The sequence below is a fragment of the Phaenicophaeus curvirostris genome, chromosome 1 (genome assembly GCF_032191515.1).
Source record: "Phaenicophaeus curvirostris isolate KB17595 chromosome 1, BPBGC_Pcur_1.0, whole genome shotgun sequence".
Classification (NCBI taxonomy): domain Eukaryota; kingdom Metazoa; phylum Chordata; class Aves; order Cuculiformes; family Cuculidae; genus Phaenicophaeus; species Phaenicophaeus curvirostris.
The window spans coordinates 91966997-91987907 of NC_091392.1; the positions used below are offsets into that span (position 1 = coordinate 91966997).

The 20911-nt window shown below is 40.2% G+C and overlaps 1 protein-coding gene across 2 annotated transcripts; it reads right to left on the reverse strand.

Annotated features, from left to right (window-relative positions):
• Positions 1 to 404: 404 nt before the first annotated feature.
• Positions 405 to 18529, reverse strand: ZBTB11 (zinc finger and BTB domain containing 11). Of its 2 annotated transcripts, none has more exons than XM_069868394.1 (11): positions 18014 to 18529; positions 15348 to 15583; positions 14473 to 14704; positions 12489 to 13303; positions 9933 to 10109; positions 9237 to 9473; positions 8729 to 8873; positions 7519 to 7636; positions 5520 to 5678; positions 4818 to 4993; positions 405 to 3689 (listed from the first exon to the last, which is right to left on the reverse strand). In XM_069868394.1, exons 1-11 carry the CDS (start codon positions 18321 to 18323, stop codon positions 3163 to 3165), a joined length of 3132 nt encoding a protein of 1043 aa, XP_069724495.1. In that variant the 5' UTR covers positions 18324 to 18529; the 3' UTR covers positions 405 to 3162. The 2 variants fall into 2 exon arrangements, with proteins under 2 accessions (XP_069724495.1, XP_069724503.1); XM_069868402.1 differs by lacking the exon at positions 18014 to 18529 and adding an exon at positions 16347 to 16474.
• Positions 18530 to 20911: the final 2382 nt, after the last annotated feature.

Genomic DNA, 20911 nt, shown 5'->3' on the forward strand with positions numbered 1-20911 from the left:
AGCAGAGGCCAAGCCAGAAGTGCTGCATGATGCTGGCTTCTGGGTGGCAGTGTTGTACAGAAACCCACCGCAAGAGAAAGAACATCCAAAACAATCTTACAGTGGTTACAGCTGCATATAAAAGGGGGCTGAGTGCTCATCCACCAACACGTCCTGCAGCCAACGCGATTCCAGTCTAAACACTGTTTTGTTACCCTTGTGCTCCTGTATAGCCATGTTCTGACACAGCTTTGAGGACAGGAACCCCACTACCCTCTTACAAGTTAAGTTTTTGAGCCTTAAGCAAAAATTAAAAAGCAGGTGGTACTAGAACTATTCAGCTCAGACATCTATCTATAGCTGGAAGGTTAAATACTAGAGAGGAATAATGCTTTTTTCTCCTTGAGTAAAAAAGCTGCTTGAAATTCCTGGTAAAGCTCAGTTTATTTAATGACAGAGATAACCATAACTTTATACATCTAACATTGAACAAAACCAGCAGAATGTACAAATCAAATTCATTATGTACAGGAATTCACTAGGAATGCTTTATAAATGGACACTTCCCATGGACTTTATTTAAAAAAAAAAAATCAGATTAAATAATGTCAACTGCATATTTGCAGTCTGACTTCAAATAGGTTGCAGAAGGGTAGCGAATATCTTAAATTAAGAGCTGAAATCTAAAGAAAAACATAAGGCAACTTTCACCCCTATGGGAACAGCAAAGCTAAGAGTGACACTCCCTGCTTACCTCATGCCCTTCTGAAATGGTAAGGCACAGTATGTGAGGAAAGGGGTGCCGCAAGATTCAGCTTTGATGTTCCTGGCCGAGTCTTGCTTAGGAAACAACTTTTTCTGCTTTGTGTTTGTTGTTTCTTTTTAAATGGCAGGAGATCAAGTCAGTTAAAAGTATTTTTACAATGGGTAAGAAGGCTCCAAAGCTCAGATTCACTTCTGTCTCTTCCATAGGTTGGGCAAATAAATAAATGCACCAAAGATTAAACTAAGGTGCAGGTAATATTCTTTTTGTAAGGTAGCACACTAAATATACAAATAATGTTCTAGCACTATTTACAGCTATTTCTCCTTGAACGCTTCCTCACTTTAGTATTACATAATTATTTGTAAGATATAAACATTTAATTAAATTAAGTTTACCTAGTGCTCTTTTAACTCTTCTTCCATGACATGGCAGTATTTAAATTTTAAGCAGGATGGCTCTCTCCAGATCCTTGACCATACAAAAATTAAAGAGTTACAGCTAGCAGTAATTTTTCTTGAAAGTATTAATTTTAATTTACTCCATTTGGTAATTAGGAAAAAAAAAATACAATTGTTAAGGGCTGCAGGGTATATAAATAACTGTATTACTTATCTGCAGGAAGACCTTGACCTTTGAAATAGTAATTTACAGATGAATTCGGATCCAAGGCAGGAACTCAAAACTACATATTGCTTAAAAAATTTCAACAACTGCTTATCCACATGCTTGCAAAGTTTAAAAAGAACAGTCCATTCTGTAGCTCAGCAGACAGACACTCAAATAGTTAAAGATGAAAGGTAGACAAACTAATTGAAACGAGTTTGCTACTTTGTCACAGATTTCACTTAAATTTTGTTCAGTGGGTCAGTGTTCACAGGTGCAGAGTTGTATGCTGTAACTTTATTTACAAAGTTTACCCTGCAATATTCCAGGTTTCCGGCTCCTTGCATATCTTGCTGCTGTCCAAGCTGGGAAAAACATTTGATAATAATATAGACTAAGAGCAGCATAAAGAATACAGTTCTGATTGTTCATGTGTGTAGCACATTCTGTTCCCCTTGGTAGACATGTTTCTTGCTTAAAAAAACGCCAAAGAACAATGGAAGAACTCACAGCCTGCACAAATTAAGATGTGCACTGTTTGTGGTATTAAATCGGAGACATATAAACTTGGGACAAGCATAGCTGTATTTCATACTTACTTACAAGAAAACCTAGTAAGAATTTTTTCCATCTATGCAGTGTAACACTGGGAATTAGCTTGCCCTAGAAGTATTTTCTCACAGCAGCAGTAATAAAGTCTTTCGGAGACTAGTATTTTGCAAAAATTTTAATTTTTACCTCATATTAAAATTTTCATAGTCCTCTATCCCAGTATTGCTACGTGTCCCATTTGGAATTAGCTGTGTGCTTCCTTTCAACACGAAACAAGAGGAACAGATTGTAACTAGCTGGACTTCCTCAGTATATTTATGTTGCCAAAGTTGCCATAAGACCTTATCCATTTGAGAGTTTCTACATCAAGGGTAAAGCAAAATCAGAAGCGTCCATTGGTAGATTGCCCGCTTTGAATACGTACAACACAGGTGAAAGCTTCTGATACGCAACCAAACATCATTAAACAAAATATGGTTGTTCACAGAGGATGAAGTTTTAACTCCTGGCTTACAAATAAAAAGCAGTTTACTTCTCTAAGCAGCCTCCCTGCAACAGGCTGTCCTCTAGTCAACTTAAATTCACAATCCATCTTGGAGAACCACTTCCTCAGAATTCAGTGGACCCCAGGCCCATTACCTGTAAAACATTCAACAGCTTTTCCCTGAACCTTGGACCTGCCACCCACTGACCTGGAATTTAAGCAAGTTCTTCAAAACTGGGATTCACAAACTGGTGATGATGCACCTACCCACCTAAAGAAATATGCCTCAGATTTTCTGGACGTTGTTTGAAGCACATACTGCACAAAGCATTCTACCATCGCCTTGTCTTGGGGAGTAAACAGACTGAATCCAGTACAGGTAATTTGCTCACAAATTTGATGAAATGCACATAAAATCAGAAGTAAAAAACCTGCTACTGATACTTGCACATTTGTAGCTTTTAGTGCAGCCTCTTGGTATTTTTTTTCCTTTTTGTTTTTTAAAAGTTACAGCACAACTACTTGCTCCATGACATGGAAAATGTTATTCCAACTTCTTTTTTTTTTTATACAGTTGTGGCCAGTGCAGAAATCTTAGCCTTCAAAGCCTTGGCCCACGCTGAAGCATCTTAACTTTTCCCCCATAATGCGTAGTGCAGTGTTTTGTCACCAAGACATTCAGAACCAGGGATTAATTGTTTGAAAACAGGTATCACTGCAAGGCTCAGATACCCAGTTATCCAAGACCTCACCCTTCTTGCTCTCTCATTTACTATATTCACTCTGTCTTTGCAACATGGGCCACTTCTACTTCTACAGTTTCAATGGCCTGCGTCACTTCAGCCATCTTCTGTCCTTGCTGCTGTGCCAATACATAATTTACTACCTGCATGATGCTTTGGTCAGAAAGAGTTGAGACTGATGTGCATTCCTCAGTAGCTGCAACTGCTTCGATGGCTTCAAGTGTCTCTCCTGTCACTACCACAGTCTCAATCTCACCACCACCAACGCTAATCTCAGTTTCTTGTTCCTGCATGTCTGCTGCTAAGATGCTGATGGCGTGCTCCACCTGCGTTCCCTGGTTATGAAACTGAAGAGTATCCTTTTCCAGCATAATTTTGCAGGGTACATAGTCCCTATGAAACTTGGTCATGTGCTTCCGTAGTGTCCGGGCATCTATGTAAGCTTCGTTGCACACTGGACAGACGTACGGTCGTTCTCCAGTGTGCGTCCTCACGTGACGCTTCAATGAACGCGCATCAGCCCAGGCTACTCCACAAGTTAGACATTCAAATGGCTTCACACCTGTTCTCAAAGGGAAGGCAAGGAAAAGATGACTGTCAGTGCTCATAAATACGTATGCAGAATGATGAGAAATGACAGGGAGAAGAGCAGTATAAAAGAACAGAAGAAATACTGTAGCTTTTTCCATGTAAGAAAGAGATTGTTTACCATTTCTGTACTATAACACAACATTCAATGATAAGATTTTCCACTTTTAAAACTTTATTATTTTCAAAATTACTTTTATTTTCTCTCCACTATTTTAAAAATATACTGCTTAATAAAATTCTAATTATTTTTTCCTGGTGATGCCTTTCTGAAACTATATTTTACTTAACAGAATTTGTCACTTACATCCTCCTTAGCCATACTTAGTTTCTGTAAATCTCACTATACACACCTCATCAAATCAGCACTTATTCTACTTAGCTTGTAATGCTGCCTACAGCTTTTTTCCTCCTCCTCCACACCACTTATGTTCAAATACCACATCTGATGTTTCTATAATCTCACTCTCCCTCACATCATCCAAGTTCTGTGGTCAGCAGCAACAAATGCTATTTCAATACCAGCTTTTCCACTCTAACAGTTACTGTAGATTTAGGGTACCTATTACAGCATACTTCCTCTGCTTAGGAATCAACAGAAAATGTCTGTTACTATAAAAAGCTTTCATATTTTCCTCAAATAACATATAGCTTACTGCTTGTTATAAATCGTGAAGCTGACCAATTTCAAAGAGCAGTCCTTGTTTAAAATTCAAGCCAAACGCTCTCCTGTTTAAAAAATATTTGGTTAACAATGCGTACTTTTCAAACTGGAGAATCTTTTACATCCAATTCTTTGGTAGATACAGATTTTTTAATCACTTCTGAAAAAGTACCTCTTCCATTAAAGTTCTGAGAAGGATAGCTTGTCGCTGTCCCTGTGTGTGACTGCAGTGTTAGAAAGATCTCAAGAACCACCTCTGGGAATTGCTGGAAGCAAGTTAACAAACCAGGACTGGCATAGAACTAACTGGAGAGAATCTGTAACTTCTCTGCATCTTGCAACACAGGACAAAGCACAGACTCAGAGAAACAATTACTTCTTTCCCCATCACGATTTTTGGAGTTCAGGGTTGTCATAACTACTTGTTTTTTTACACACCTTCATGATTGTTCATGTGCCTCCTGTATTCCCGGAGTTGCGTGAATTTTCTTCCACAGTGCTCACAAACTCGTTCCAGATTTTGTTTTGCTCTTCCTTTTTTACCATGTGTGGCTTTCTGAACATGTCTTCTGTACAAAGCTTTCTCATAAAATTCTTTACCACATATATTACACCTAAATTGCATTAAATGAAAAATTTATTGAAAACTTTATTCTATGCTTATGTTACGTTTTTTAAACCAAAATGCACTTTAATTACAGTGGGCAATGTTTAATGGGAGTTCTGTCTCATATAAGTAGTTCCATCATTAGAAAGAATATTGTTGGACTGAGCTATGTTTTTTCTTATTCACAGCCACAAATCTTACTTCTGTAGAATGGTAAGTGTAAGATCACATACCAAGCACTTCTAACTTCATCAACCATATCTATTCTCTTACAACTTCATATGTATTAGTTCCAGGATTGAGCCAGCAGATTAACACTATTTAACACTAGGACAGCTATTGAGCCACAGATTAACACTAGGACCACACTATTTGAAGTTGCCTATCCAGTCTCAAGTACTCAAGAGCCCAGTAAACATCAATCACCTGGTACTTCAACAACGAACTAGGCAGTTCCTTGTTGACTGGCTGTTGGTCTGTATAACCTCATTTTCATTAATACAATTTTATTTGTTAAATGAATCCCCTCTTACCTGTAAGGGTCTGTGACAGAATGAGACTTTACATGAGAATACCAGTCTTTCTTCCAACTATAACATTTTCCACAGAATTGACACTGAAAAGGCTTCACACCTAAATGTTTGTTCATATGCTGCCGAAGATCTCGAGCTTCATAAAAACTTTTTTCACACCTGAAACAGTAAAGGTTTTAGCATCCCATATAAGAAAGATCTCAGTGATCCTGATTTCAAAGGCACTGTAACTCTCTTTAATGGCAACTGAAGACTTTGAGAAGACAACACCTATTACCTAACCAAAGAGGATTATTGATACAAAGATAACCAGGATCTATTGTTTGGAATGCTCAAATTATTTTTTTAGAAATTAAAAACCAAATTCAGAATCCCACAAGAAAGCATCTGAAAGTAGTGATAAGCATTCTTCTGCTTGCTGAAGGCAAATTCCTAGTTTTCCTCCAATTACACTTTGCCATAGGACCAATAGACAAAATTACATATCACTAGGCTCCTCTTGGTAGAAAAACTACAGAGGTCAGTCCAATCAAAGACATGCTTTCTCCCTCTGAAATAAATTCTGCTCTTCAGATATCTATGCCTGATGATCTGCATCTCTTCATCTTGTAACACCGTAACTATTGCAATTTAACCGAACGCCTACTTCACTAGCAAACTTCCACAAACAGTTCAGGGAAACGACTCGTGTTAAGCTTTATTCAGCTGGTCCAGAAGCTCAAACTGAAGCCTGGCAGCAAGTTTTACATACCAAGCCACAAAACTAGAAAACTGAAGTCTGGCTATTGCTTAGTGAAGCTCTCTAAACCATGTGGGACATTGTGTATTATATTCTTAGTAGAGATCTTCACTTAAAAAAGAACTGCACCTATTTTGAAGATGAGGAATCATAAATACCTTCTCTGTCAAGGTAATCTTTTGCATCCATGACTGTACTATCTTGAGTAAAAAAAAAAAAAAAATTTAAACAAAACAAAACAAAAATGGCCTTTCCTGGTATGAAGAGTTCTGTTCCTTTTGAGGACCCTATGAGCTCTATTCTTTGTATTTTTAAGATTGGCATCTTTAGCATTACAAAGCACTAAAAAAAAAAAAAAAAATCCACTGTTGACAGAATTAAAGTGAGTCTTCAGCAGTTAGAAAATATTATTGCTAGCACACAGCAGCACTAACAGAGATGCTTTGAACAATGCTATAGATTAAAGCTTTCATTAAAACCATGAGTTGCATACAGGCAATCATATAAATTGTGCAACCCCTCTTAATACCCGAGAGAGTTTTCCAGAGACCTAATCGACAGTTTGGAAATTAAGCACCATCTATGCTTTTGTACATCACTTGAAAGGTTCTCCTACAGTCTGCCTGGTCATGGAAAAAGTATCCATCTTTTGCTAATGCACTAGGAGACATGCTCTTTCTAGTTACAGAGCTGCTGCTAAACTGAAGTCCATAATGCAAAGATATTTAAGTGGTCATGTAAGTTTTACAATGGAGTTAACTGCAGTAGTCAGCAAGTCTTAATTCATGATGACCCTCTAGAGCTGTTTGCTAAACAAAGCGAGTATTGCAGCGCACACAAGTACACGGCCATATAGATTGTACAGGAGCTTTTCAAATCAAACTGAAATCAACTATCACAGTAAAAAAGGGCAAGAACAGACTGAAGGCCCTTGGCCTCTGACAAGCTTACCTCTCTTCTACCTGTCCAGCAAGGGTGCTTTAAAACCATACAGCTACTGATTACAGCTGTAAGTGCAAAGACACTCATTAAAAAAATACTTTATGAAACTAGAGGTAGGTAATGGTTGAAAATCAAGCTTTTGCTCTCTAATGCATATATTAATAAAATTGCATTTTTCACTCTTGTGCTTTAAAAGAGTCATTCCAGGCCAGTGAACAGTTTTACGCTACAATAAGCAGCTGCCTTTAATCTTTAAAATTACAAGGAGCACTAATGCTAAGGAAAAAAACTCATCAACCCTCACCCCCAACAACTTACTGAGTACACTGATATCCACGAACTTCAGGCTTTGGCTGGTGTTTCTTTATGTGTTTACTGAGTCCTGATGCTCTATGGAAAGATTTTCCACAGATGGAGCAAAGATACTTGGATTCGCCTGACAAAAACAACCCAAACAAAACACGTTATGAAGCCAGACCTCCATTTGTCTGGAGTGCTTTGTGAGAGTGTTTTTAACTTCTCATATAATTTATCTTAAATAGTCAGAGCAATGCTGCAAAGAGAAGTTGGTTTAATTGCACACAGATGGAATTTTTAAGTATATTTTGTATGTACCAATGTAATAACACACAGGGAGGGGAGTAGCAACTCTAAAATTACTTTATCACATTTTTTTAAACACAGGTGCAACTAACTAGACATGAAATAATAACAGTCTAAGAAATTGCCCTCTTGTGTGAAAAGTAACACCAGTTGCCCATGTTCATATAATATGCAGTTTCTCTAGCAATGCAGCACTACTTACGGATGACTTACACCTTGAATTTTTGGAACAACACCTTAAAATAAAAATTTTTATACTCCATTTCATCAGTTTAGGAGTGCTGAGTACTAATATAAATTCTTTCATTTATAAATTCTTTCATTTCTGGAATAAATTGTCTTTAGAAGTATCTATTACTTTAAATTCCACCCAGCCCGGGAAACAAAAACTGCAGCAGATTTCTGCACATTACAGTTTTAAAACTCTACTTGTATGTTATTATCTTTTCATATGATAAGATCTTTTGAGATATTAGGTGTTATAAAATGCTAGTATTTGTACAGCACATCTTGTAAAACATATACGGAGATTATCAGAGATTTAACTTAGCATGCTTTCCTCTGAAAGGACAGGCTGGAAGTATGACTGCTCCAGAGCATTCCAGCCTGTTGCCTATCTTTGTTGAATTGACACGATACAGGCACAAATATGTAAATAAAAACATAGGAACAGACTAACCATGATTCACCAACCCTGATTCCCTGTTCTTGTATGGAACATTTGCATAACATTGAACTACAGTAAAATAAGTCCAGAAAATAAATGTAAAATGACAACTTACCTCTGCTTCAGCAGCCTGAACAGTAGAAGAAAAAGAAGAAACTAATTTTCTTTAAAAAATTCCTGTGACACTGAAGAACAACATCAAAGTCCAGCAGCATACAAGAGCCAACCAACATAAAAAGACCCTTTCTCATCGCTTACCTGTATGAATGCTCATATGTTCCTGAAGACTTCTTTTTGTGACAAAAGACTTTTCGCACAAGTCACACTTGAACTGTTTCTGTACTTCATGGAGAGCTAAGTGCATTTTTAATCCATGCTTATACGTGAAGGTCTTTCCACAAACCTAAAAAAAACATATCTGGTGGAATAAGACAAATAAAACTCCCTATGTAATAGGTGTTTAACTTCAAACACAACAAAACCCCCTGGATTTCCTGGGAACCAGGATAATCAAGCTTGTGATTTCACACTGGTAGCAGAACTGGTCAGTTAGAATATTCATGGGAAGACATTTTTCTAGATGAAGGAATATGAACTTTGATGATTCAACTTCATTCTAGTTTTCTCAGTCTTGGACTACCAAGAATTTTCATCAGGCATTTTACAGTAGTATTCCCCATTTTGAAGTGACCTAAATTAAACTAAATTTTAGGATAGTGTCAATACTAAAATATTTTATTACAGAGTTTAAGGACTTTCTCTTTACCTTGCATGCATGTGGTTTTACACCTGTATGTTTGAGCATATGTATTCTGAGAGAATAGAGCTTAGGTAGTGTTCTCCCACATATATCACATATAAATTCCCGTTTAGTTCTGCCTTTCACTGAAGATACGCCTGTCTCTTCTGAATTAGCAGCTGCACTATTAACTTCAGTCTTACGAGTGTGCCGGACAAGATGAGCTCGAAGGGAAGCACCATACTGGAATTCTTTTTTACACAACTGGAAAAGAAAGTATTACAACCTTACTTCACATTCAATACTCAAAAATGATTTTTTTTAAAAAAAAAAAAAAGTAGTCAAAAGTTTTAACTATAGCAATATGATTATCTAGGTCTATGACACGACTCCAATAAGCATTTTTTCTCAGGTTAATAGCTGTATAATTTTGAATTGCATGGCTACTGACAGAGCCACTGATTACAACGCAGTGAGGCTAACTTCCAGGTTAATCTAAACACAATTGCAAGTTTACTGGTAAGATTAAAAGGAAAACCCACTCCAGCACTCCCATGCCCCACAGTGCTGTCAGACCATGTGGCTGCATCACATTTTACCCCACCCCATCCAGATCAGGGCTTCATCTGTCTCTTAAATCCATAACTATAATTACTAGGGGAATTACTAAATTAATTTTCATAGAAGCAGGTTTACATATGAAAAAAATAACCAACAACTTACTGGGCATTTATAATCTTTGGATCTTTCATGTTTCAGTGTGTGCATTATAAGTGCATAGCGCCGCTGGAACACCATTCCACATTCAGTGCATTTGTGCTGAGCTGCTTCATTATTTTCTGTAATCTCTCTTTTGGGCTGTTTCATTTTCTTCCCTCTTTGTACAAGCTTCATGGCAACCTGAGTTGGAAAAGTATAAACCTTGAATGAACTTTACTACACTGTATTTTACATTTCTTCTGCAAGCTAGTACTAAAAGCTGATATTTCTGTGTATTACTATAACACCACTCAAGTCTGCTCAGTTTACTTAGTTGCTACACATTTACCCCTTTCCAGTTCACCGTAAAACTACAGATCTCGTGGTGGGTGAAAAACTGGTCTTGCTTTAAAAGCATAAACATCGTAATCAATAGGCAGAAAACAACTTACCAGTTCAGAGACAACTAACTATTCATTCCTGAGTTACTGCCTAAGAGAGCGCTAAGGCAGATGGTTACAAAGGAGCCACAAATTACTGTCAGTCACAATTCTACCAAATCTTTCCAATCCTTTCCTAAACTCCCAACTTCCCTTTTCAGGATTTACATTTGCTTTACTACAAAAGTTATCAGATTAAAAAAAGAGTGGCTTGGCCTAATTAACTTCTACCAGCCAGCAAAATCTAAACTATTAATAACCTGTAAACAAATTTGCAGTACTTAAGCAAAATTCTTTCAGATTAAAAGCATTCCAGCTTTTCCAGTGTTTTTGGTTTGGTTTTTTTTTTCCATTAGGTACTAGCAATTTTTGTTAGGCAGTACTGGCAGTGCTACCTGAAGCTCATAACCTCATTTTCCTTTGCAGAAATTCGCTGTCAGATTCTTTAAAAGCCAAATTGTAAGCGATCAGGCTGGTAATTCCTGTACTGGGTATCTTCCCTTCGGGTTTCTGAGAATAAAGCAAAGGAAAAAGGCACAAACATCCCTATGTCTTCTTCTTCCAGTTCTCTCAACAACCGAAGCATCTAACAGTTTCTGAAAACATGCTAGCCCTTACATGTCTCAAAACCAAACTGAAACTCAACACACAGACAACATTGTAATTTTTTAAAATTTTGCTGTTGCTCTGAAAACTTATGCAAACTTGGCTAAATTGTGAAGCCATAAAAATAACTTTGTTTAGTAGATGATTAGTAAGAGCTTGAAAAACAATTCGTTTATACAAAGCACACTTCATCCCCAACATCTCCATGCCAATGCAGTTACTATAATTCAAGAGTTAGCAGCATTTTTCTTGCAAACTCTCTTTCCAGTTATTCTTTCGGTGTCAAAATTGGAAAACCAGGAAGGAGTGTCTCCTTCCCAAAGCTTATATAACATTCAGTGGTGTGGAATGTCATTAAAAAAAAGCTATTAAATTAACTAGGAAACCAGAAACCTATTCCCAAGTCCAATTCTGAGCAATTGTCTAAGCCAATTTTTTTTTCCCATAGATGGCCACTGTCTGTAGAACTCAACTGTTAAGGGGCTAGATTTAAAAACTCCAAAATAAGTTACAGAAGCTGTTCCTGAATGTAGTTATTCCCCCCTCCCAAAAAAGAAAAAAAATTTATAATTCTTCAGCCATCATAAATAGGTTGCTCAACTGTTTTGACTGTGCTAGTTTCAACATCTGGGCTTTAAGTCATCCATCTGTAAAAGGAAACTAATGCTACAATGTCTATCTAGGAGGGCGTTGTAATCAATACAAATTACCCCCTGCCTGTGGGACTGCCGGCTCTAGTATGCAAACATCTCACAGAACACCTCTGGAAATTAATAGTTCTTCTTAAGATTTAGCCAATGCGGAATTAATAATGCAAAGTGTACTTTGTCATATAAATGGATGTATTAACACTCAGTGAGGTGAATGTCAGCTATCCAGAAGCACTAGAAGAGTAAAACCTCCTTAAGGGGAAAAAGAAGACAGTGTCATTAAAAAAAAAAGGTAATTGAAACAACTTGTTCAATTATTAAACATTTAATAAATCTGAGTGCTTGAGTTGTTCATATCAGAGCTCTTTAAACTCGTTTTTAACTGACCCCAATCTGAAATTAACAGGATTGCATTACTGTAACTTATAACTAAGTCTTAGGGTCTACATACAATGTCAAATTTTTCATTCCCAATGCTCTGATTCAACTTTAAACAAATGTAGGGTCTCACTGCTCTAACAGATAAACACTGACCTACACACCTGCTAGTTAAGAATTAAATTCCCAGATCATTAACCATTTTAGGGAGAAGATACACCTTCTGTTCAACCACAAGAAGCTGTGAGGAGATATTCAAGCTGACCTAAGGTCACTAAGAACTCTTAAGATTTTCCATACAGAAGGAATTTTGATGCCAATGTCTGTTTGGGGTTTTTTTCATAATTGTCACATCTTAGAAGTTACTTTGGTTTGCAATAATGTTAATCACTCAAAAAAAGAAAAACTTTTGCCAGACAGTGCTTGGAATCGGAAAATATCCTTTTTAGATTGGTCTCAAAACATCATATTATTACTGACAACAGGCCTAAAGACATATAGAATACCTGCTGTATTGCCGATTTAGGATTTGCCTTTCTATTTTGTAGTTTTTTTTCAATTCCTTTATGCAATCTGATATATCCCCCTTCGCTAACAGAACGCTGGCGAAGCTTGCTCTTGTATGTATCATCTTGGCTGGAAGCTAGGCTTTCTGGTTGTGAAACTGAAATGCTCTGTTCTTTACTTTGCATGCCATGTTTTTGCTCCAGTGTTTCCAAGGAGTCTTCAGAAGCAGCATCCACATTTGCTTTACCACTTTCATTTTGATCTGTCTCAATTTCACTTTGACTTTGTGTGTCCACGGCTTCCACAGCTGACTGCTCAGCTTCTATGACAGACACAGTGCTGTTTGAAATGCTCTCCAGCAGCTCTATCTTGACATATTTTTCAGTTGTTTCACACTGCTTCACAGGCTTCGAAAGATCATCCAGTGTGGGCTCCACAGGCTCTGGGGGCAGGAGGTCAGGCTGGGGTGCTGCTGTCTCCTCTGGCCCAGCAGAGGAAGGAGCTCCGTTCACAGCTACAGGCACTTCACCAGCTGAGAGCTCAGGTTGCTCAGCACCATCCACAGGCTGCATCTCAACTTCAGTCTGCTCTACTAAATTTTGTGTTGACTCTACTGTTTGAATATCTCCCTTTTGGTACACTGTAATTTGTTTCTCTTCCATCTGTTTGTGCACATTTTCACAGATTTCAAGGACCTCTGACATGAAGAGATGCCGGGCAAGCATGGCAACTTCTGCCATGCTACAGAAGTCAAACGTTAACTCTGAAGTATAAGCAAATTCCAATAGAGGCAGGAAGCTGGACTTGCAGAACCCTATCAAGAATAAAACAAGAGATTAGAGCAAACACTGATGACCCTTAATTACACCAAAATACCCCATGCTGGATAGAACAGTTCATCTTTGATACAGTTAAATCTGAAATCTGGAGTGAAATACACTTGTTGCAAGTAACATTGAAGCCCCAGCACTGGGACTCAATCACTTGTCATTTATGTAGAACTGTCCTGCTCGTGTATTTTCTACATGCAAGTAAGCTCTGACTACTTTTCCAATAAGTAAGTAGAACTGAGGTATTTTCACAATAAAATTCTCCAGATAAACATTTCAAGATGCTGGGAGAGCCACAATATTTTTGAAGCAGATTAACCCCAATTCAACTTAAGTCTTCTGAACCTGCTACATTCAGAAAGCAGTCAGGACTTAATTAACAACTAATATGACAGAAAAATTAAACAAGAAAGTGACCAATGAATAAAATTAAGGTATGGATATATAGATAGAAGTGCTTAAAAGTAAGCATTTGGTGTAATTTTCCACAGTTCTGTAAATTACGAGTCAAATACTTTATTTGGGCGACCTTCTGGACCATCATACTAGAAATCTATTGTTTGTGCAGAGACAGACACAGTTAAGAAACTGACAAGAACGCAAGCTACACAGTAGGCGTATGTTCTCTACAGTACTCTTCATCACTACAAAGCTATTTTTAGAACATTTATTTTAGGATCATCTCCTATCTTTAAGGAACCAGAAGGTTTGAGAAAAAAAAACCAGAAACACGTATAATTGTGTTTTACAGACACAAGAAACAATTTGACATTTGTTCAGCAAAAAAACTGTCTGAGAAGACAGTCAAAATCCTCTCTTCATGCATTCAAGCATTTGATTGAGTTCCCTTTTTTAATGTTTGTGACTAATACATGGAGAAAACACACCTAAGCAATGTAAAAATCAATCCAAAGCTTCTCAAAAACTTTAAAATGAAATTACATAGCCCACTCAATATGGAAGATCAAATTATGCAAAATCAGAGCAATTACTTTAGCATTAAAGTCCACACAAAATACTTTTAGATTAAAAGACAGACAAAAGCGAGATAAAATATTTGGTTGTCTTGAACACTCAAAAAAGACCGAAGCAAGTACTGTACACCTTACTTAGGGTATTATGATTTCTAGCTTTGAAACACACAACAATTCACCTGACAGGTCCACTACAGCTTCATGACTAGAGACAGCTCCCTTTTCAATGAAGAGCTCTCGGAAGTACTCGCTGTTGGCTGCCAAGACAGATTTGTGAGCTCTGTACTCCTCTCCTTCAATCAGCAGAGTCACATCACAGAATTGATTGGAAAGCCTCTGCTGATTCAGTTGCTTTAAGACTGACAGACAATGTTTGGAAGACGACTGCTTCACAAGGCCCTTACTGTCAACCTGTCATAAACAACATTATGAGAACTTCATTACATTTAGATTGTGCCTTTTTAAGTGTTCACACAGAAAGACATTTTCTGCAACCATGCAATCAGTTTACGCCCATATAACGCACAGCTTAACTTTACTATTGTTTTCTTTCTTTAAATTCATCAAGTCTTGCCCTCCCTCCAAACACAGTTAAAATAGACAACTGGAAAAATGGGAAGACATGGGTATTCAAACCATTCTTTGACGATGTTTTTCAACTCTACAAATGGTTTTTAGATTCAAAAGCCTTTGCGTGTGTACGAGACTCCATTATCATCAAGAATTTTACATATAAATACAGTACCATTTATTAAGCAACAGATATAGATTCCATAAGAATCTTGTATGTGATGCTTTACTATTTCTACATTTACCATTCATTTTCCCTTAGATCTTATAAATAGGAGTCAGAGTGATTTTGTTTTCCAAAGATGACATACTATAATTAATTTCATGTCACATACACCAGTAATCCATTTCTACACATCGAATATCTTTGGCAAAATTTACATCGTCTTCTTGTTACAAGATTATCACAATGGCAAATAACTATGTGACTAAGGAAGCATTAACAAACATCTTGCATACACTCAGATCAAACAATGGTACTTACAAATACAAGCTCATGCTTTGCTATTGGCTTCTTCTTCACAGACTTTGGGGATGCAGCTGGGATTGATGCTGTATTACTCAATTCATCATCTGTTTCATTACTATCTTCATGAGATTTTGCATCCAGTCCTAGTTCCTCTAGCATTTCAGAAGGATCTGACAGAGATCTAGAGCGATCTAGCTTTTCCTGGCACTTGCTGCATTCTTTAATGTAATCTTTAACCTGCTTAAGAATACCTAAGAAAAATTAACAGAGCTTAATTAGGCTTCCAATCTTAATTCAACTTACTTTATACGCTTAATTGAATACGTGATTAGCAAAACAATACTGCATACTTACTAAAAAAAAAAAGTCAGCCACCAACACCTTCCTCCTTTTTACTAGTTCTGCCTCTCTCACACTATGTCACTACTGTAACCCACTGTTAATTTGAGACAGAACATTTGAAACATCACTATAACAAGCAGACTCTCCTAGAAAGATTTTTAAGGCTAGGAAAAAATCCTGTATTTACACATTCTCCTTAAGAATCCCACAACAATGAAAGATCCCATGTTTAGCCTACAGAAGTGGATCTCGGCTTGCTCTTACTGAAGGGGACAAGAATTGGAAGGCTCACCTAAGGGCTTTTGCAAAACTGGGACCAACCGCATTATATGCAAGGACACTGATAGGTATTTTTAACAGAGATTTACATCAATCGCTCATGATTTCAGAATTTAAGTAAATTAATTTCCCAACACTACTCTAACCAGTATAACTAAATAATTTTAGATACTCGACGGTTCCTAAGCTCAGTGTCCTCTTCTAGGTACCACAATACTTCTATTGTATAGCTTTCAACCTAGATTTGTTTTCTTCACTAGGACAACGTAAAAACATACATAAAACCAGTCATGTCTCTCTCTCTCCTGTTCAAAAGCAAGCACAGCTCAAAAACTTGGCTGACTTGCACTGCTCACACCTTTTCAGAGCATGAGATCTACAACCATTACATACCCATCTCTGTAAGGGTCAAGAAAATATGGACTTCAAGCAACTAAAGGCATTCATGCCCATTTCAAACATTTCTACATTTCCTTGTTTTCATCCAAAATGAAGGCTAGCTCCCAGGACAGAAAGTTTCTAACACCATTCCTGGCCACTCAAGCCACACTCTAGCCTGTTGCTTCCCAGTTACATAACAAAGAAAGAGTGGCACTCACGTCAGGATGACAGCTGGGTCAAAAGCCACTGTCCGCCAGCAGCAGAAGAGTATTATTATGGGAGGGGAAAACAGTATATTCATGGAGACGCATAAATGAAACAAAATGTTTGAACTGAAAGCAGGGCGTGAGTTTCAGTATTCACAGTGCAAGAGAAATAAAAGTATATAGGCTGTGCAAATAAAAGTAAACATAACATCAAAAGCTGCAGAATACAGCACGCCCTCTTCTGATGAACAGAAGATCTGCTGAGGTCCATTAAGGAATTTTCTGGCATAGGATGGCAGGAAATGCTAAAATGGTCCAATATCAGGCAGACAATGAGAAACCAGATAAAGGCAAGACCACCATCATCCAAAATGGTCCCTTTTCACATCAAAGATCTTCCAGCCAATGAGATCTGGACTGCACAGACAGGCTGCAGCTAGAACAAAAAGCCTCCAAATTAAGATAGGGAGAACCAAAGCTGAAACAACAGATACGTTGACTGACGGACCAAAAAACCCAAACCAGAACAGCAGTACAAACAGAAACTTGGCCCTGGGCCACTGAAAAGTGGGGTATTTGTTTAAGAGATACATAAGACTAAAAGTAGAACACCAAGTCCAAAGGGAATGCAGATATTAAGTGATTGGCTCAGCCAAAAGAAAGCCCCAGTGAACAGTTATTGCCGTTCAAACACTACCATTTCTGTCTGCTATGACATCACTCAGGATCCAACTAAGAATTAGCCTGGTCTTACAGCTCCTCATTGAAAGAAAGAAATAAATATAATAATGAGTGCAAGGACTACAAGCCACCACTGGCAGCTCTACTATTGAAATGCACCATCCACGCACTAACTGGAAAAGCTATCATGATGTCAAAAGCTGAACTAAGTCACGTGGAGTGGATTACTGCCCTACACAGGGCGATAACTACCCCCTTACCCCCCCTTACCTTTCCTCCTCCCAATTCTCCCTTCCTCCCTCATTTTTCCTTCTCCCGTTATCCCTCATTCTTCTCCCCCCTTATTCCCCCAACCCAGTTTCCCTCCTTATCCCTCCATCCCACTCTCCCCCCTTATTCCCTCCATCCCACTCTCCCCCCTTATTCCCTCCATCCCACTCTCCCCCCTTATTCCCTCCATCCCACTCTCCCCCCTTACTGCCTCCATCCCACTCTCCCCCCTTATTCCCTCCATCCCACTCTCCCCCCTTACTGCCTCCATCCCACTCTCCCCCCTTATTCCCTCCATCCCACTCTCCCCCCTTACTGCCTCAACCCACTCTCCCCGTTTACTCCCCCATCCCACTCTCCTCACACTCAGCCCCTCTACCCTTCCTTCCCCCTATCCCCCTTCCCCCCTTATTTCCCCCCATCCTCCTCTCCTATCTCCCCTCCTCATCTTTCCTTCTCCCCTTACTCCCCCTTCCCCGTTCTCCTCCCGTTCTCCCCTCGCTTTCCCCCCCCCCCACTCACCTCTCCACCAGTACTTCTGGGACAGCCCCTGCCATGTCTGCAGGCGGGTGCGATGGGCCCCGTCGGGGCCGAGGTGGGCGGCGCGGATGAGCCCCCGCCGGCGCTCGGCCTGCAGCACAACCTCCAGCTCCGCGAAGCGCTGCTGGTCGCGCTGCCGCCGCTGGTAGAACAAGGTGCCGCCTCGCACCACGTAGCACGCGGCCGCCTTGCGGATCTTCCGCTTGGCGTTGCCCTCGGTGCCCGGCGCGTACGGCTCCCGCTCGTTCGTCAGGTACCGCAGGATGGCCAGGTAGCTCTCCTCGCTGGACATGGCTGGGCGCGGCCGCCTCCCTCCACGGGGACACACGCCTCCCTCCCCCCCACCCGCCGCCGCTCGCCGGTCACGCCGCTCCCCGCCCGTGGGGAGGGAGGGCGGCGGGAGCCGGGGCCCCGGGGGGGAACTGGAGTTTCGGAGCCAGCGGCGGCGGGTGGGAGGGAGAAGCTCGGGCAGCGGCGAAGCGGCGGAAAGACAAAATGGCTGCTGCACCAGAGGAAGTGAGGTCGAGAGCCCGCGCGCGTGGGAGGGGCGTGCGCGCGGGGAACGCGCCGCTCGCCCTAGGGGGACGGGGCCGACATCTTGGAGCCGGGCAGAGGAGAGCCCGGGCGAAGGGCTGGGGCGGCCATTTTGGAGCCGGGCAAAGGACCGGCCAGGCGATGAAGGGAGCGGCCATCTTGGAGCCGGGCAAAGGACGGGCCGGGCAGGGAGGTGGCGGCCATCTTGGAGCCGGGCAAAGGACGGGCCGGCCATCTTGGAGCCGGGCAAAGCCCGTGAGGAAGGAGCATGGCCGCGGCGCCGTGAGCGGAGGGCGCTCCGCGGTACCTGCCTTGATTGCCGCGTCTCCCGGACGAGCGGCCTCCCGCTCGTGATTGCCGCGGGAACGGGAGCTGTGGGAGCTCCGGAAGTGGGATATCGCGTGGCAGCGCGAGGGCAGCCATCGGGGCAGGCGGGGCGCGCTCGGTTGTTTGTGAAAGGGAAGGGAGAAAAACCTTCTGAATGTCGAGTGTTCGCTTTCCTCGTCGGAGTTCTGAGCCGACTGATACCGAAACTGCCGTCGAATCAACTCCGTAAGACTCGTTTTGGAGTTCTAGGAAGCGAGCATCCTTTATCAGGCCTGGGCAGCGCGAGGGAGCGATCTCCATCAGTCGCGTGCAGCGAGACGAGCTGGGACAGAATGGATTTTCCACTGACATGTACATGGACACATTTTCCGAGGAATCTTAGGCATATTGTATTACTTTCCAAGGGCTGGTTTTAATGTTATGAACTTCACAGCAGTCAAAGCTGTGGCTCCCTGGGAGCTTAGGGGCCAGCTCTGCCTGCCCTGTGAGCCAGGGGAAGGTGCAGACAGAGGGATTGCAGCCGCACCGCTGCTCAGCACGGATCAGACCAAGTGCACAGTGTTATCAGCTCCAGAGAATGAACAGCGTCTGGAAAAACACTGTTTGAAAGAAATCCTGCTGTCAGAGGAACGTTCTGCCTAACTTTCAAAAGATACAATTATTTAGATGAACTTAACTCTACTTTAGCTTAAATCAAAATATTCCGCTTTTTGTAATAGTAACTAGTAATTGTATCACAGTTTTGCTTTATACCCTAAACAAAGACCCAAAATGCAGAAGCCCAAACAGGATGCAGGAGCATAGCCAGCTGCAACCCTTCCCTGTGCTCAGTGGCAAGACAGTGCCTGGAGTATTGTGATCCCTCCAAATATAAAGATAGTGACTGAATGGAATGACTGGCAGAAGGCCGCCAAGAATGTCATGTGTTAGAGCATGAGGGAGGATGTGAAGATGAGCGCTGGGCTTTTTCAGCCTTAAAATGGGAAGGCCTTATGAGGACCTTGGGGCTGTCCACAACAGATACAGAGACGCTGGACACAAAATATTCTAGTTATATTTAAGGGTTATTTTATCTTTTTCTTACAAACAGCGGCAGTGGTCAAATACTGGAACAGGTTGCCTCAAGAGGTTGTGGAACCTGTCTTTGGAGTTGTCTTTGGATACTCAGCTGAGCAACTTGAGCTAAACAGACATGCTTTGAGGAAGGAGTTGGACTAGATGACTTCTAGAGGTCCTTTTCAATTTTTGGTGATAAATATCTAATAGAAAATCAGTTCCTTTGCATTATGTAAACAAGATCTCATTAATTTCCATGTTAATTCATTGCATTTAATCTACGAGCTGAATAATGTGCAGTTACACTAGGTTAATGCCCTGCTCTGAATATCCTGCCTTGCTCACCTGAAGCATAGTTTGTGGGAGGAGTAACCAGATGGGCTGTTATTCTTTACTCCATCTCCCTTTATCAGTCAGAACTCATTAAGTGTAATCTTAAAGCATTTCTGTACATCTCTGCAGTAACACCAGGCAGCCAAAGCCTGCTAACATCAAGCATTAGACTTAATTAATCATATCTAGCAATTGATTCCTACATATTAGAAATGATATTTAAAGCAGATCAATTTATTATAAAAGTTTGTCTTCACTTTCAGCTTTCTGGCTGAACTTTCATAAGCATGCATGCAGCTACCAGGTGCTTTGTATAAGACATGGATACAGTAATGATTTTACACAGTCATCACCAGGATAGGTAAATTTCATTGGTATTTTCAGCCTCCAGTTTTAAATTAAGAATTCCTTTCCCAGTAGCACGCAGTTTTCCTTCCCCTCTTTCCCCCCAGTTTCTGTCTTCTTCGCTTTCAAGTGTATTAAAAGCTTCAACACCTTTTTTTTAAAAACAAAAAACAGTTGCTTGGAAGATAATAGTGCAAATTCTGCTAATGTAATCAAGCTAGACCTATTTTAAATGGGTTGCAACCTTCATCCAGACCCTTTATCTATTTTATTAATAAACAAATT